This window comes from Neolamprologus brichardi, chromosome 8 (assembly GCF_056152115.1).
Source record: "Neolamprologus brichardi isolate AB-2024 chromosome 8, ASM5615211v1, whole genome shotgun sequence".
Lineage (NCBI taxonomy): Eukaryota > Metazoa > Chordata > Actinopteri > Cichliformes > Cichlidae > Neolamprologus > Neolamprologus brichardi.
Genome location: NC_142111.1, coordinates 8,831,940 through 8,850,400, shown reverse-complemented (window position 1 = coordinate 8,850,400; position 18,461 = coordinate 8,831,940). Strand labels below are relative to the sequence as shown.

The 18,461-nt window shown below is 40.3% G+C and overlaps 1 protein-coding gene across 3 annotated transcripts in view; it reads right to left on the bottom strand.

The window, feature by feature from the left end:
* itga3b (integrin, alpha 3b) overlaps positions 1–18,030 on the bottom strand; it is a 31,643-nt gene extending 13,613 nt beyond the window's left edge. For 2 of the 3 annotated variants that reach the window (XM_035912135.2, XM_006800992.3), the window contains exons 1-4: positions 17,701–18,030; positions 2,525–2,652; positions 1,135–1,217; positions 74–314 (exon numbers count right to left, since the gene is read on the bottom strand). In XM_035912135.2, coding sequence (XP_035768028.1) covers positions 74–314; positions 1,135–1,217; positions 2,525–2,652; positions 17,701–17,876 — 628 coding nt within the window. In that variant the 5' untranslated portion in view covers positions 17,877–18,030. The remainder of the gene's footprint in view (positions 1–73; positions 315–1,134; positions 1,218–2,524; positions 2,653–17,700) is intronic. The other variant, XM_087845380.1, reaches the window with a different exon arrangement.
* Between the last annotated feature and the right edge of the window lie 431 nt (positions 18,031–18,461).

The window sequence follows — 18,461 nt, the reverse complement described above, 5'->3', positions numbered from 1 at the left end:
GCACAGTGTGCAAATAATGAGTAACCCCATTATTTCAGCAGTAGGCAAAACAGGTTAGCTCGACAGTTCCCACCTTGCCAATTGTAGCTGCCTGGAGAGCCTAAATAGACATCAGTTTCCGATATACCGCCTGAGATGCCCATGTTGCACATGCCGTCCAAGTTGTGGTCGTTGTTGTGATTGCAGACGTCATAATTTTCATCCTGCCACTGATCATCTTGGTCAAAGGTCAGGTCATTACTCCTTACATAACATTTTCCTAACATCCGCCACTGATTCTCTGAAATAACCTTCACATATCGATGTCCGCATGCCTGGAGACCAGAGAAAGTATTGAAGAAGTGCAGTGTGTCATATCAGAAATTGACAGTGCTTAAACTGAGATCAATTCAGTGACTAGGAAAAACAGCTTCAAGTAAACTGAAGAATCTCAAACATCAATATAATGAAACCAGTGTCGCTGCTTTTTAATTTACACAATGGAAACGGTCCTCCCTTTGAGCAGTTACACGAAATAATCATTTTCTATGAGCCAGATATCGAGTTTTTCCGTCCCACGGTCACCAAGTGCTCACTCATAGGGGGGTCTGATTGTTGAAGTTTTCTCTGCAGGGTCTTTTCCTCTTACAATATAAAATCATTTAAGATGACTGCTGTTGTGATCTGATGCTATTTAAAAATAAATATAAAAATATATATATATAAAAAAATAAATGCATTAATATGTAAGATAGAAAAATAAAAACATGGAGATTACACCAATTAGTGCTTAAACAAAAACTGAAACATATTAACAAAGACAGACTAGGAACAACATGCTGTTAGTTTCCCCTCACTGTATGTAAAATGTGTTCTCCAGTAATAATAATTAAAAAAAAGTAATAAAAAAAATCTCTTGATCAAAATATAATTTCTCCCTAAACATGAGACATTATTGTATTTTCTCCCTGTGTGTATCATCCTGTCTCAGGTGTGTGTGTGTGTCTACAGTAATTAAACATTGCAACAAGTCAAATGTGTCATCTCTTAGACTAAATAATAAAAGAAAACATCCTGTGTGTCAGCTCACCCTGCCTTGTACATAATATCACCGGTAGTAGTGACTCATAGAAAGAAAACAGGAAGTCATCTTACCAACACACGTCCATCTGGCTGGCCCTTCTGACTGGACACTGTCACACCCAACCACATGCCCTCCACAATCTCAGAGGTAGTTGCTGTGGATGCGTCATAAGGAGGTAGGTCAATTATTAAGGCAACTGTTTTAATTTGTCATCAAGCTGGTGCTGACAGGTAGGTCTTTACATACAGAGTAATTACCTTTTTTTCTGCTTTATAATGTTCCCTGTTTTACTTCTTGTTCTTTTATTTCAATAGACCGTTTCCAACCAGATTTCTATTTGCCATTATACACTAATCAAATCAAACCAGCATGCAGTACAAAATCGACCATTCCAGACTATTTATTACATTAAAAGAAACATTCAGCATGGCTATGGTGATCACAGTCATCAGAACACCTACTCAAACTGTAAATGCAAACCTTCATGCAGCCTGGATCATGCCCTGACAAATATTAACCACAAAAATGTGCTGAGACTGCAGCAGCACTCATTCTAACCTCAACATGAAAAGTGATTCAGAATCCTCTTATTATACCATTTACCCCTAGGTTTGGATGGGAGGGGGGTGGGGTCTAACATTTAATAACAGTCTGTTCATGGACATGGTGGACAAAATAATTCCAAATGCTCCAAAGGATGCTTGATGATTTTACTAAAATGATCTGACACAGTTCTGTAGTCCTTACTGTAAAATGAGGAAGCTAGCTAGTGTTCATTTAAAGGTTATTATTTTTTGTTCCTCACATTAGCTACATCCTTTTGAGGCCCTGCGCAGGGGAAACCCAGTTTTAACACATGAAGTTCACTCAGGGAGTACAATCCTAAATAGAGCTGAGCTGTGAGTCTCCTATGGCTGTGTGAAGTAAGTGTTGTTGAACATCTCAATCATATGAGCGATTCCTAAATTTTCGTTTAAACCCAAACTGGTTCTGAACAGTGTGCTAAGTCAGGAAGGAGGGTTTTAAAAAATGTACGTACAACATGCAGTCTGGGTTTTTTTAAAATTTGCTTCTGTTGGAGATCTCTGCGTTTGCCGTTTCATTTTGCACCACCATCTGTTATGTTTGCATCAAATCTATGGAAGTGCTATACAAACTCGGTTAAGGTGCTTTTAAAGTATTGTGAACGATGGCTCCTTGCTGGTGCACTGAATATGAAAATCTTCAGAAATGTTCAAAAGCGCTCTCACTCACCATCGATCATCAGAATACCAAATAAGTGAACATCTTTAAGAAGAATGGTGTTCAATCTCATCATTATTTTCCTTACATATATAGATGTATTTTAAAGGAAACCCCCCTCGAGCTCACTAAAATCTCTTAATGGAACAGTTCAGAAACAGCTACAACACTGCAACCAAGCATTCCCTTCATCACATCAGTGCTTCGCAGTGATCTTACTTGAGGTAACCAGGTCCATTCTGGAGCAGTCAGTGGTGTCGGTGGTAATGGGACAGAAGTAGACGGCGCCTGTTTCATTGACTTCCGGTAGAGATTGTGCTTTTTCTTTGGGCGCACCTATAAGAAGCCTACAAAGGCACAGAGGAACACAGAAAGAACAAAAACACAGAAAAAACAAAAACACAGAAAGAACAAAAACACAGAAAGAACAAAAACACAGAAAAAACAAAGAGAGAAAAACAGAAAGAAAGAGACAATGTTTGAAATCACAATGGAAGTGTGGCACAGTGTTAGACAAAGCTATGACACTATCAGCAACGGTTTATCAGATAACCTTCGAGACACAAAAAAAGCACACCATGCAGCTTAACAAGTCAATCATTTATATTTCACCTCTTGAAATTTAGCTATTTGTATATATTACAGCTATTTATTATTTTTCTAAATGTTCTAACATATTGTATTATTTAACTAGTTCAGTCTGTTACTGTTGTTGTCTTGGAGGAACTGTAACTCACATTATTTCCTTAAGGATTATGAAAGTATTCTGATTGTGATTAAAGGCACAACTTTTATGCACAGCATTTACCCACTTAGAGTGTGTGACGTGACCTGAGATGTTAAGATTCAGGGTCTAAACACACAAAAAAGCAGACTCATTTCACATGAAAAGAAAGAGTGAAGCAGTCGGACCATGACCCGTGACAAGCTTGGGCAGCGTACACACACACGCACTCACTCCCATGCACGCACGCACACATATATAGAGAGAAATTTGCTTCTTGGCTCTTTTTGTCCACTCATCGAGACACTCCCTGCATCTGCACCTCTTACCACACCAAAGAGCTTTGAAGTAAAGAGATTACTGCTCTCTGAGGCTCTGTGCAGGAACACACCATTTACCGTCAGCAGAAGATTTATTAGCTCCACTTTGTGGGCGAAAGGTGTGGACAAGCTAGTTTACAATATGTGAGCGAGTGACATACGCATGAAATGAAAGCACTCAGTGCTTTGGTCAAAGTGGGTAACACAAACATGTCATTCTTCTCATTTTAGCGTCCTGAAAATGATTTCAGTGCTGTCAGTGCTGACAATGAGTTATCAGCATTGTGGGAAAGAGTAGAAAATGAAAAATAAGTAAGTCAAGATGTTCACGATTGTTGACCTAACTGCGAGTATAGTGGGAAGCCAGCTTTCTCTCTTATTCACACTGACAAGTTAGAATAAATAAAGGTCCCAAATGTAAAGTTAAAAATAAGTCTTCACAGTAAAATCACTGTGCTTTTAAAATCCCATTTTCTCCCACGAGTCAGCCTGGGATTACTCCAACTTGGGGAGAGATCATTTCTCCTGAAAGATGAATCACAGCAAAAGGCTGTGCTATGCTAAAAACTGGAGGTCTGAAGACAAAGCGGGAAATCACTGAACAGGGTCTGTTAGCACTTGCTCTTGGTTAGTCATACCTGATTAAACACTGCTCACAGGTTTCGTGGTTTTTCATTCTGTTTAAACACAGCGAGCCCATGTACCAGGCTCCACCACTCCACCACAGTCGTCCACATATATACACACATTCACAGTGATATCGACATTAACATGCCCCTATAAACATTTACAATCTTAATCTGACTGCAGGCCTAAGAACATAGACAAAATTATTCTCTCTTTGATGTCTCACCTGAGCATGCAGAGAGTCAGACATGCAAATTAGTCACATGGCCCGACTTCCACTGATTTTAGATCAAATTACTCTAAAAAGTATATGAATTGTGGCACATAAGCTGACAAAACACTGAACTCAGATTAGACGCTGTGGCACACATAGCTAATTCCTTGACATTAGATCTGGTCAGATATGTTTATAGGTAAGACATCATCCCTTTCCTTTTATGAACGCAGTATGACAGCACCGGCACCAGCACAAACACTTCTCAGTATGACGACAACCACAAAGAGACAAGACGGCTGCTGAGGGCCAGCAGTTTCCAGGTTAAACTGTCAGAAGAGACCTTGGGTGTGGTGATTATTCAGTAATGTGGACAGTAAATAAGATACAAGATACCACAGAGGTTTGCAGTGGTGGATGGACATAACAGAAACATGGAGAGGAGTCCCATTCAGTGTGGCGTTGACATTCTTTTGTTTATCTGAGTACATGTCTATGTGTGTCTGTGTGTGTGTGTGTGTGTGTGTGTGTGGTCTTACACTACAGATTAACTAAGCCGATGAGAAGCAGGCGTGTAAAGCTGTTGTGTTTTTGAGCCGCAGGACACAGTGTCCCAAAACACTAACTCAGATCTTATTGTAAAGCCACACAAGGCCTCATGGGAGTGTTATCCAAAGCACTCATAAAGGGAACAGCGTCAAGCCGAAGACTGGGCAAACTTGACACACAGATAGCAGTTTGAACTTTTCTCACTCTGAATAGAAATCATGAGGAAGCAGGGAAGGGTACAAAGTCCAGTATTAATCATGCATGCTTTAGGGCATCTGAAAATCTTGGCTAGCAGGGTGCTGATTGGAGAAAACTAGAAAAAAAATACTGTCACCATCTTACTATCTCAGTGGCGCCATGTGGGTCATCGGTGTTTGTTGTTGAAATTTAACAAAGCTGTGTGATACCATCACATCTAACACAAGACGGGTTATCAGCTACCTTAGGTTCACGTACGTGCTACATGAACATTTAAGAACAGGTTGACAATTCGGCTAACTGACAAATGTTAGATGAGAATTCCACGTGTCAGGCAAATATGAACAATCAATAAATATTTTTTAAATATCATTTACTGTCAATACTGTAGGATAATATATATCATATATTAGGCTATTTGTCATTAGAGAAAAGTGTTGCAGATTGCAAAATACAAAAGGTTTACCAAAACGCCTTTCTCCATAGCTTCCAGTGTATGCTATGTTGTGTATAGGACTACATAAACAAAGAATTGTACCAGACACACGACACAATGAACCTATCCCTGTTTTTAAAAATAAATGAGATGCAGAGTTAGCTCAAAGGTTCAAAGGGCTATCTTTATAGTCAACCAAGATGATATCAATACATGCTCATAATTTTGATATATTGACTAATATTTATATGTTTTTCTTTCAGGGATATGACACATAAACGGATCTCCCTAGCAACATTTATGCGTAGTTATATACTACAGATGAATTAGACAGGCTCTAGTTTTAGCATCCTTTAGCAACTTTTCTTTTTAGTCTTTTTTTATAATTTTTTGATCGAGTTAAATCCTGCGGTAGAGAATCAGGGAGATGAATGTCCTTCCAAGAGAAGCTTGACGCGTGCATTTATGTTCATATTTGGCCCCTACATGTCAACTCCTGCTTGTTAATGTATCACTGGGCATGTTTGATTGTTTCTGACAGGCCATAATGATCCTAATCCCACTGAGAAATGTCCCAGTGCTCCCAACAATCAGGCTGCCACTGTTAATTTTTAATGTAAACACATAAGAGTAGCTACTTTTGGCAAAAAAAAAAAAAGAAGAACGAGCTTAATTTCCAAAATTTCGCTTGAAAAATGACCTTGATATCCTCATGATCATGGATACATGGAGGACAATAATAACTGAAGGTTTTCACTTTTCCAAGTAATGCAGCACAGAACCATAGACTAAACATCATTACTAGCCCGTCCTTCACATTCCTGATCTTGAGTGAACAACTTGCAACCAAATGTCAACTTTTTCATTAAAAGCAGATCTTTTTTTTTTTTTTTTTTTTTTGATACACCCACATTTCTCTGTTGCATATGTAACCCTCATAAAATTGGCGTACACCTGATTAACAACGAGGTGACTCGCACGTCATATTCCGTCCTGTCCTAGCTGTATGCTCTCCTCCTAATCTCCTTTCATGCTCATCACCTCCTCATAAACAGGCTGTCAAAGGCTCGGCTAAATGGAAAGGGAGAAGCAGGCAGCTGCATTCCAACTCCAGGACATGTTGCAATTTGCCCCTTCTGTCTAAGAAGTCATCCAAAAGGCTGGCTAAACCAAACATTTACTGTTTGCACCCAGCTAGGGGTGGGCGATAGTGATGTGTCGGTCGCGAACGAAATGGCTTTTAGAGCCGGTTCTTTGACGTGAAAGACGCGAGCCGGCTCCTTATCGCGAGCCATGTTTTGTTTTTGTTTTTTCTTTCTCTCACCCTCTCTCTCGCACTTTTTTTCGGCTTCACTCCACATGCGAGCCTTGTGCTTTGTGCTGGGCAGAGGGGGGAGGGGCGGCGGGAGGGAGAGTCGGAGAAAGAGAGCCAAGGACAACAACGCCACATTAGAAAGCTATAGTAATCATCACACCACAACTATTTTCAGTCGCGGATGATAAAGGATTCAGAAAGTTTATACTTTTTTATTATTATTATTATTTGAATATATGTGAGTGTTTGTGCATAAATACACAAACCACACACATATGCTTTCAATTGTGTAATTTAACTGATCTAGGTAGCTCTGTTTTGGAAGTTCAGTTAACGCTAGAAATGTGTTTTGGAGTTTGTACTGCTTTTTGGAATTTGTAGGTGCTTTGTCTCTAGGGGCCACCATATATATTTATATATAAACATACATAAATAAGACCACTTTTTTTACATTAGTAATTCCTTTTGTGCATAATTTTATATTGTTGTTAATAATAAATTAATTAAAGCAACAAAACAACCTGAAGAGCTGGTTCGGAGCCGAAAGAGCCGGCTCTTTTTAGTGAGCCGAGCCGAAAGAGCCGGTTCTCTAAAAAGAGCCGGAAATCCCATCACTAGTGGGCGATATAAACGATATACGATAGAAACTATATAAATTTGGCCAACGTTAGAGATTTTGACTATGGTCGTGTCCAAATTCATGGGCTGCATCCTCCCGAGGACCCGGCCTTCGCGGTCTACGTGGGCCGGGTCCTCAGAAGGTCGGGTAGTTTTCATGGATGCATGGATGTAAAACTTAATTGTTACACCCGATAAAGCAGCAACGCTGATGATTTAATTAAAGATGAAAGAATTTAGACCGTTTTTAACTCTTAGTGTTCGTTTGACTTTGGGACCTGAAGTGGACGGAGTTTTGAACCCAGATTACTCCGCGAAGCTCCTCACTACGGCAGCCGTAATGCTCTGACAATCCATCAAGCAGTGCAGCTTACCAAAGTTGTACTAAAACATTTTTTAACAGATTTCTGCAGGCCAAAATCGGTCCAAGGCCAGTAAGCACAACCAGAATTCATACATAAGGCACACTCTCAATTTTTGAGAAAATTAACAGATTTTAAGTGTGCCTTATAGTACGGAAAATACGTTATACAGAAGAAAAGAATGATATATATGGTTACCGCACATGCTTCAAATTATATTGCGATATGAATTTTAGGCCATATCACCCAGCCCTACACCCAGCAAAGGTGAGACTTAGTTAGGCTGCATTCTTGACAACAGGACTAAAAATCTTAGAAGAAGACAGTTTGATGGACTACTGTATATTTGTGTCAGCCATTAAGTTAAACAAACAGTGGTTCATTTATCTAGTCATGTTAGCCGGCACTGCCTTGGAAAAGCCTCTAACTTGAAGAAAGAACAGATAGTGGGAAAAGTCTCTCAACAAATGAGGGGAGCTGCAAGGGAAAGGGCTGATTGTAAGCTAATGTCAGAGTCAACACAAACAACTTCTCTTGCAGTTAATTAAAATTAAGCCACGCTCACCTATAATCTTTACCCCCCACATGTCTATTTGCTGCTAAGATAACACCAACAACAGTGAAATCAGGAAATCCAACTTAATTAAACCCTTTTTGGGATGACATTTCCTTTCCAACTCACAGGATTTTGAGAGATTATCAAGACGAGACAAAGCGCAAGTTAGTCGTGTTTACAGTCAAACTGGCGTCTCATTAAGAATACACACATCTTCACGTCAATCAAGTCGGAGCCGTTATGAGACACGGGATACAGGTGTTTAATGGGCAAATTTGTATTTTTTTTCCCCCCCTTAAAGGCCTTTATCTTATATGTGAAGAACAGGAAACATTTAAAAGTGGGTGAGGGAGAGAAACCGCCACAAAGAGATTCAGATGGCGGAAGGAAAGGTGAGCGACACGAAGCAAAGTGGGAAACTTTCTGACTCACGCCTGCTGTTTAATAAATTGTGCCTGCAGAGTGTATGCTGTGGTGTTACAGCTGCCTGTAACATGCGTGATTGATTGCCCTCCGGATATAGCTTAAGGCAACCTGTCTGTCACAGGATTTGAACACAGCCCTTTTAATAATATTAAAAGTAAACCATGTGCCACCGATGACATGTCAAGTTTGCATAAGTGACACTGATTGCACAGCAAACTGAAATTAGCTAAAAAAGAGAAGCTATGAGGTGATTGTAGCTCAGTCACCAGTCTGCTTGCCAAAAATCCTCGGGCAAGATACTAACCCCAAGTTGAATGTGTGTAAATGTTAGACTAGAAGCACTTCCAAAGAAAAGAAATAACTGCTTGTGTGAATGGGTGTGAGTGAGTGAGTGCTCAGAGTAGAAAAGCACTATATAAGAACCAGTCCATTTCAATTGTCATGACACCAGGTAAAGATTGTAATATTTCATAATATTATTTTACGTAGAATTATACAGTAGTCACAGCAAAACAGTAGTTTTATGAAATATTTTATATTTTACTGTTGACCTGGACCAGCACAGCCATTTTTCACACCAGTGCTGTACGTGGATCGGGGTACAGTATGGTGACACCACACTGTATCACTCTAACTGCAACACAAGGTGGGTCACTAAATTACCCAAAATGCACAAGCAAAGAAAAATGCAATAAAATATTATTAATCCTCACCCTTTATCTTAAAAACACAACATCAGACACACATACATACAAAAAAACCCTGCATGGTCTCATCTACTGCATCCTCATTGTTTTTCAAGGAAACACTGCTCTTCTACTAAAGAAGAAAATAAATACAGACCATACTAAATAGTGACTCAGTTTGCAGATTGAATTAAGCCTAATGATGAGAAGAGACTAGACGTAAGATCTTTTTATGATCTTCTAATGACATAATGACTTCAGTGGACGATGAGAATCTCTGATCCACCTCTCCCACCGCTCATGAACAAAAACCCTGAAAACTCCTCCACTTGGGGCAGCAATTCCTCCCCAACCGAGAGTGGGCACTCCACCCTTTTCTGGCTGATGACTTGGAGGTGCTAATTCTTATTCCAGCTACTGCACACTTGACTTGTAGAAGCACATCCTCTGTGATACATACAGCACGTCATAACCTTACTGACAAAGATGGCAAGGGATGAATCATGGCAGCTTTCAAGAAAATGAAGGTGAATGCAGAATGCCGCATTTTCCAGGAAAAATGAACAAATTATTTTTTCTTTTTTGTGAAAGGCAAGCCAGTGTGCTTCCTTTGTGGTGAGGCACTGGCAATAATGAAAAGGGCAAAGGTTGAGCACTCTTACAGTTTGAAACATGCTAAACTTGATGAGTAGAGAGGAGAAATGCACTCGTAACTCAAAGTGCTCAAAAAGCGGCTTTCACACAACAACAGACTGACAGCGAGAATATTACGTGTGCAGGTGTGGTGGTGAGTGCAATTTATAGCCAAGAAGCTGAAATCTCATGGGGCTAAGTAACACAGTATCTATAGACTTTTTTGTTGGTCTTTCGTTTTTGCATCCCTCGGTATGTGTTCATAATAGTGTGGCCCTCAGACAACTATATAAAAATTTAAATGGCCCTTCACATGAAAAAACAAAACCCAACAATCAAACACATGGAGAGTGAAGTAGAAAACACACAGTGCAACATAGGAAGCCCCTCAGCCTCAGCCCATTGGGAACGTTACTTTAAACTGCAGACTTCACAAAGGCCTGAAATAATTATCCACTGCCAAAAACACACAGCACTTGCAAATTCAGCATTCTGACACAAAGGTAGAGAAGAAACCCAGAGTCAGAGGGAAGTGGAATGTGAGCGGCTCCTGCCACAGCCAATAAGCGTGCAGCCTTTATTCCTACCTGTACCTGTGTCTACTGAGCTGTGCCAGTATATGCACATAATTTAGCCTATACTTTATAGTCAGTGCTAATTATAAGACAAAGCATTTCAGTCTTTTCAACATTCATGCTGAAAGACTTTCTTCAGCGAGTAATTTAATGCCTTAGGAAACAAATAAATGTGTAATAAATTACTTCTTTGAGTAATTACTCAAACAATGAGTACAGCTGTGATGAATCCAGGTCACTGTGCTTTCAGGAAACAAAGAAACTACATGAGGCGGTGAGCACACACTTCGCTTTCATATCATTCACAGTAAGCACGCCTAGTTCTTAACACACTTAAAGAACATTTGCCTGCATTTACAGAACAAAGTCGATGAGTCATCTCTAGTCAAACAGTGATGAAAGAGTGCATGAAGTAGAAAACATGGCTCACACAGACTCACCTTCACTTTGCATCCCAGGATTTTCATATATTTATGTCAGGGCAGGGCTATATATATATATATATATATATATATATATATATATATATATATATATATATATATATTAACATGCCAGCATGAACAATAACAGCAAACTACAAAAGCCTAAGCCTTACAACTATCATAATGTCAAATTATCTACTTTAAAGATTTACATTCTTGCAATATGGACTAGACTACGATTAAATGTCTCTCTATAATGACAAGCATCACTGTTAGTGCATTTAAATGTTTATACAAAAGGGAGAAATGTAGGAATGCACTGCAAACCACTTTCACACATAGCAGACTGCTGATAAACTTTGTTCTCTTTTTTTTCACCAGGGTACTTTTTTAGTGGAAATGAAATGCAGACGAAAGAGGAGATGACAACAATGTCATACAGTTGAATAAAGAAAAAAGAAAGGACTCTGCACCTGTAGACAGGCACCCACACTAACAGGGTATCTCAGCTGGACAAACATCCTGTTTGAAAACCACCATCTGTCTTTGGTGAAACAGTAACAGGAGACCAAACTAATTTAGAGGCAGCTCGACAAATTAAACATGGCAGGACATCCCCTTGATGATAAAGAAACTCACTTTTTATTGGCAACAAGTGAAACCTAGTCTGAAGCGGGCAAAGAAAGTTCAGCTTGTGGTTGCAGGTTTGTCTCCTGTCACTGGATGAATAATATCGTCAAGTACTGCTGCAGGGTGTAGCCCCTCCCTCCTCCACACACACACACACACACACACGTGTATTTATATCCTTGTGAGGACATCTCGTTGACATAATGCTTTCCCTAGCCACTTACCCTAACCCTAACCATCAAAAATGAATGCCCGACCGTGACCCTTACCCTAACCCTAACCATAACCTAATTGTAACCCTGACACTAAAACCACATTTTGAGTCTCAAAAATGCTTTCAAACTGTTTGTCCTATACTTGTGTTTGTCCCCACAAGTATAGTAAACTACCAATTTTTGGTCCCCATGAAGATGTTAATACCCGTCCACACACACACACACACAACTGACATAGAGAAATATACCGATCAGGCAAAACATTGTGACCACAGACAGTTGGGGTAAATAACTGATCTTCTCTTCATCATAGTATCCGTCAGTAGGTAAGATATATTAGGGATTAACTGAACATTTTGTCCTTAAATAGAAATGGGTTAAAAGCAGGAAAAATGGACAAACGTGGGGATTTGAGTGAGTTTGACAAGTGCCAAATTTTGAAGAGCCTGGCCTGTGTAGTCTGATCCAACAGATGAGCTACACCAGCTCAGATTGATTCAAAAATTAACACTGTTTCTGACAGAAAGGTGTCAGAACACACAGTGCATCATGGTTTGTTGTGTATAGGGCTGCATAGTCACAGACCAGTCAGGGAGCCTATGATGACTCCTGTCCACCACCAAAAGCACCAACAATGGGCACACAAGCACCAGAACTGCAACACACAGTAATGGTCCAGTGACCTGGTCTTATGCATCACATTTTCTTTTACATCAACGGGTTTGTGCCCATCGCTTATCTGTATAACACCTGGCACCAGGTTGCACTATGGGAAGAAACAAGCTAACAGAGCAGGCTTGCCCAAAGCAATGTGATGCTTTGGGCAATGTAACATCCTTGGCACGTACCATCTAAATGGACTGGTTCTTACATAGTGTTGTTCCATCCTATCAGAGCACTCAAAGTGCTTCACACAACTTACCTGATTCACCCAGCCCTTTTTTCTATGCTCTAAGTGCTTTCTATTTAACATTCACACACATTCACACTCCAATGGCCAAAAGCCATTTGGCCATTGGAGTCTCCAACATGTTTTTGGAGACTAAAACACATTTTGCTGAAAAACTGAATATGGAACAAGCAAAGCTTAATACTAAACAATATATATATTAGCTGTATAATACCAGTAGGCCAGCTCTAATAGTAATTTGGTATGGCTTCGTGGGCCAAATGTAATTAGGCTGCGGGCCAAATTTGGCCCGCGGGCCAGAGTTTGACACCTATGGTCTACAATAATACCTAAGCATTGTTGTAGACCATGTACAACCTTTCATGGAAACTGAATCCTGTGAAGGCTGTGGCCTCTTCAGCAGGATAATGCACAGTGCCTCAAAGCAAAAATGGTTCAGAAATGGTTTGAGTAGCACAACAATGAGTTTAAGGTGTTGACTTGGCCTTCAAATTCCCCAGATGTCAATCCAATCACCCATCTGTGGGATGTGCTGGACAAACGTGGATGCCCCACCTTGCAACACTGTTGCTAACATCTTGGTGCCAGATACCACACTACACCTTGAGGGGTCAAGTGGAGTCCACAACTTGATAGGTCAGGGCTGTTTTGGCACCAACACAATATGAAGCAGGGGTCATAACGTTATGCCTGAACGGTGTACATACAAATGTATACATGTAAACAGGAATACACATACCGCTGGACTAAACCTGACCACATGCTTCTCAGTGACGCCATACCTCAGTAGTGAACCATGAAGCCAGAAATCACAAGAGGCTCACAGTATTAGTAACAGTATTACTATTAAAATGTTGTCCATTGCTTTATGTAAAAGAAGAGAAGCAGCTGTGGGAGACACAGATGGACAGTCAGCCACACAGCTGTAACAGAGCTGACAGCAACGCATGTTGGCGTGCATGTTCAGTGCCAAGTTTCTCTCAGATATTACTCAGCTTATATAAAAGAAGTGCAGGTGTGCATGAAACATCTGCCTTTACCTGCTAATGCCAGGAAATTTTCCAACGCCAGATTTTTTTTTTTTATCTCTCTTTGTTTACATATTCATTTCATACATGTATTTATTTATAAATATTTATTTAGCCTTTTATCAGTAATAAGCGTTGGAACATCCTATATTTATACCAGCACTTATTTGTATTTTACGGACGCACAACAAGTTGCAGCACTCGCACATTTCCTAAAAAAAATACCAAGTGTAATCCAATACTTGTGGATCATTTCTCTCTTCAAAGGTGAAAAATGGCATGAAGACAGAGAGGTACTGGAGCATATGGGTTTTTCAAGCTACAGGTAGCTCCCAGTAGCCTGGAGGCTAGCTTCTTTTCTGTGCAGCTGAGGGCATTTATGCAACCGGGGGAGGAAAGAGGGAGGGGATCTCTTACACTTTTGTTAAGATAAAAACAGTCCTCACTGCAGGTATTTCTAATGAAAGCGCCACCATAACCAATCTCCTCTGTGGAGATTAGCGGGAACCCCGAGCCGTGCTGGGATCCATTTCAACATGTTTTAGAAGCAGTTTTTGTGCTGCTACACAGAATGCAACTCATGTCATTACCAGCTGATCAGATACAGCAAATAACTGCGTTAAGATCAGGGCCCGTAACCATGGTAAAGGGATTTTATAACGACAGCAGTCGCTCAGCATAAAACCACTTTAACCCCATTTTAACCTACTTGTTACTCCAAATTTCTATTTGATCTTCTATTTGAAAATGATTCTGTGTCAGTGTAAAACCTACTGGCTTGCATGGGATAGACATGAAAGTGTTGCATCGAGGCATGACACTAGGCCTTTGATAGACCTCGTTCAATGACAAAGACCACTATCATATGTGTATTAGCAGGAATGTTGGATTACAGTCACGTTTACGGCCCACAGGCTTTTATCACTGATCAGTCCAGTGAACAGTTCTATTGAGTGTATAAGGCCCTTACAGAGCTTACAACCCATTGCACAATACTGTACTGGAGCACGTAAACGACACAAAAAGTTGTGATAAAAGATTGAAAAAGTAAAATCACGGGGGTGCTTTGAAAAAAAAAGGGTTTGCCAGAAAAGTTTACTTCTATTGAAACATATGACGAAAGGTGACGTATGTTCCTGTGCATGTTCTAACTGAACAGTGGGTGGACCAGTTTAATTTGCACCTCGCAGCAGAAAGGGGAAGGCCCCGTCAAATTAAATCGTTGACTTTCATAGCCTCTGGCTGCTGCAGTCAGACAGGGATGATCCTCGATCCCAGCCACGTCAACTCTGATCAAATATTCATCAGTCAAAAGACTGTGTTATAATGTGTTATTTTTTCAGCTTTCATCTGTAAAATGAAACAGTTTTTGATCAATTTGAGTCAAATATTTGGAGTTTTTATGTGTATTCTCTCTTGGATAATCATTCTCCCTCCTGTCTTGTCTCAACCTGAAACCTGGCAGGTTGTAACTGTGCAGAGAAGAGTAATACATTCCTAAAATACCATAAGGTCAGGGGACTGGAAGAGCCAATAGGTGGCCAGCTGACTGCCCTGTTTCCCCCCCTTCCCTGAAACAACAGAGAGAAAAAAAAGACCTTCTCGGGAAAAAAAAATCTCTCTGAGACCTTAAATGGGTGATCCAAACAGAGAGGGGGAGTGGGGAGGTGAATAGTTGGTACAAATTGGCTTCAGGTAGTTCTTGGATTATTTGGGTAAAGCCCATCCCCAACAAGAAGCAATGCTGATCTACTAATTGGATGTGCAACCCATATTCAAAATATATTGTTGAAATTCAGCTCAGCAATCATTTAGTATAACTGGATAATAACCTGCATCTTAGAAGGTTTCAATTTAAAAAAAAAACAGCAACAAACAAAACTCTTTATTCCAGAAATGGGAGTGGAAGCCATTTGACTCGACTGGTATCCTGAACTCTGACTCACAAGGACAACAAAGAACAGTGTTCTTCTCTGTACATGTCATGACTGGTGCATACGTCTTGGTGTTTTTCAGATATTCACACTGCAGTTCTAGCCAGAGAAAATATGTCGCTAAAAGCTGTGAGGTTCATCGAGACAGACGTGCAACCACAAAAGAAACTTATTTTAAAATCCCTTCCTCTAAGACATTGCAGACACCAGCACACTGTTATGTCTTTACAGAGTCATGCACTCTGCGCCACTATCTCCAAACCACATATCAAAGCGGGTTTCACTTATGTCTTGTAAGATGAAATAGGTGACATCAACAGCACTGTGTTTTTTCCCTGCAGATGTGTGCTACACTGCATGCCCACAACATGACATGCCCTGCTGTGTGATGTGAATCTTTACGTTTAAGCAGAAAACGTATATTCAGTGTGAGATTTAGGCTACAATTATATTAATATTGCAGTAACGTTAGTTTTTATGGGTTAAACAGAGCTAGCAGCATAGCTAACACTGGCCAATAACCAGCACATATGGACTTAAGCTTGGCAGTACAGGAGTATGTTATTCAGGTAATTCATGCAGACATATATTTCTTCCCTTTTCCAGTTTTATGCAGAACCATCTAGGTTTATACTTACAGCTCAGACATGAGAGTGAGTTTGGTCTTCTAATCTAATCTGTCATTGCATGACTTGCAATGAGAAATAAACCTTATATCTAACTTCACTGATGAGAGCACAGAGGAAGTGGGCTCTGATCTGAAACGTCATGCTTTACTCTTCAAAGCAGAACGACACTGATAACAGCACATTACAAACATGCTGTGTGATCATGAAAACGGATGGATGAAGGGGCTGCTCTAATTGACCGAGTGAAATCCTATACCGCACAGTAACACAGTTTGAGGAGCTCTCATTAGATATGCCACGAAGACAGCAAAGATGTGACATCCCTGAGCATCAACAGATACAAAAGCAGTCACTTCCTATGTAAATCCTTGCAAGTGCTCCACACTGGTGTTAAGTTTTGAAGTGTTACAGGCCAGTAAAAGGTTTAATAGGAAACAACCCCAAGTTCTCTCTAGCCGATAGCGGCAACAATAGTTCCACCCAAATTCCAAATACAGAGTGAGTAGATGTGCAAATGTTTATTTTACAAATATTTAATAACTGAATATAATACAGCCACCCACATCATGACTGAAAGTTCAATCACAATGCACTGAAATGCACATCACGATAAAAATGCTCTTATTGTACCAGGACTGGCTTCCAAACTAGAAGCATACACGTGGTTTACAAACCACGAGTTATCTGTGTTCAGAGAATTGTGAATTCTGGTTAAAAACAAGTGTGTTTGTGAGTGTGCCAACAGCTGGACCAGCAGCAGAAACTATTAAAAATAAATCCCATCTATTCACTTTAAACAATGCGATTTTCAGTTTCGTTCGTTATTGTTGCAATAATGAATAAAAAAAGACAAACGGAGCAAGTAAGAAGAAGAAAAACTGACAGTGAGATAAAACAAAGAGAGAAATGTAATTTGTGTAAAAGTCAAGTAATATGGTGATCGTGTAAAACTGAAAAAAAAAAAAAAAAAAACAGTTTTGCTTTCAAAACAGGTCACATCAGGCCGGACGTGTTATGAGACACGTTTTCTACACGTTGACAGTGCACGGCAAAGATTTACAACGCCGCCGGGTACGAACTTCGTCGAATTACTTCCAAAGAGCGTAGAGCACCTGTCTTATATTCTCACTATACTAAAAAAAAATGTCTGGTTTGGTCTAACTAAATCTGCAGACGTGGTCTCCAGCAGGTTGTTTCTCTCACAGGTAGTATGTAAGTGGAGCACAGAAACGCTCGACAGGTGACAATAAAGCGTCTCCGTATCGTATGAGCAGTTAACCGTGCCCAGTACGAGGTGAACAGAAAGTGTTGCTTTACCACGACTGTTTGCCTGCCGACATATTACCTCTAAATTTAAAAAAAATGCATTATCCGACTATACTTACAGATACTGTCTGGAGCCCACCGTCTGCTCATGCAAAGCTACAGAGAACCCAAACAAGCTCCCCCTGGTTTTCCCCTCTTTGATCACAGGAAACCGTTCATCTATATTAAATCCAGTGCAAGTTTGCGTCCAGTGGCACACGGCCAAAACAGCGCAGAGTAAAAGTCTTTCAGACATGTTTCCGTTGTTTTCTCCCTTGTTAGGTGCACTCAGCTCTCGCAGGTCCACGATCAGCGAACGAGCATGGGGTCCGGGTGGCAACTCTGCCGCAATGAGCTCCAACAGGTAGGCTGCTGCTTCACAGAGACCTGCCCATTAACAGCCCCTCTGTGCAAAGTCGCTGCCTAGGTGTCGGCGCCTCATGCTCGGTCCGCTGCCCTGCCCCTAGTGGTGTCCCTCCCTTCCTGTCAGATCTCGACATCCTTCAGAAGCAAGTGCATTTAACTACAGGGAGCTGCAGACTCTAGTGGTGTGCGATACAGCGAATTTTAATATCAATCCGAAACCAAGTAAATACAGAGCCCGTTTTGTTGATACCAATACCAATACTTGTAAAGGCAGCTTATACAGGGAGAAGCAGTGTGCTATGATTTATGAAATGTATCATCAATTTGGAAATTCTCTACACATTTTAATGACCGCGTGATCGGTGCGATTTTCATTTCCCACAATAATTAGTTGATACAACAAAACACACCTTTCAGCTTTTCATCTCTTTTAATGTAATTTGAAGCTAATTTTTTTTAGGAGACCTGAAATGTA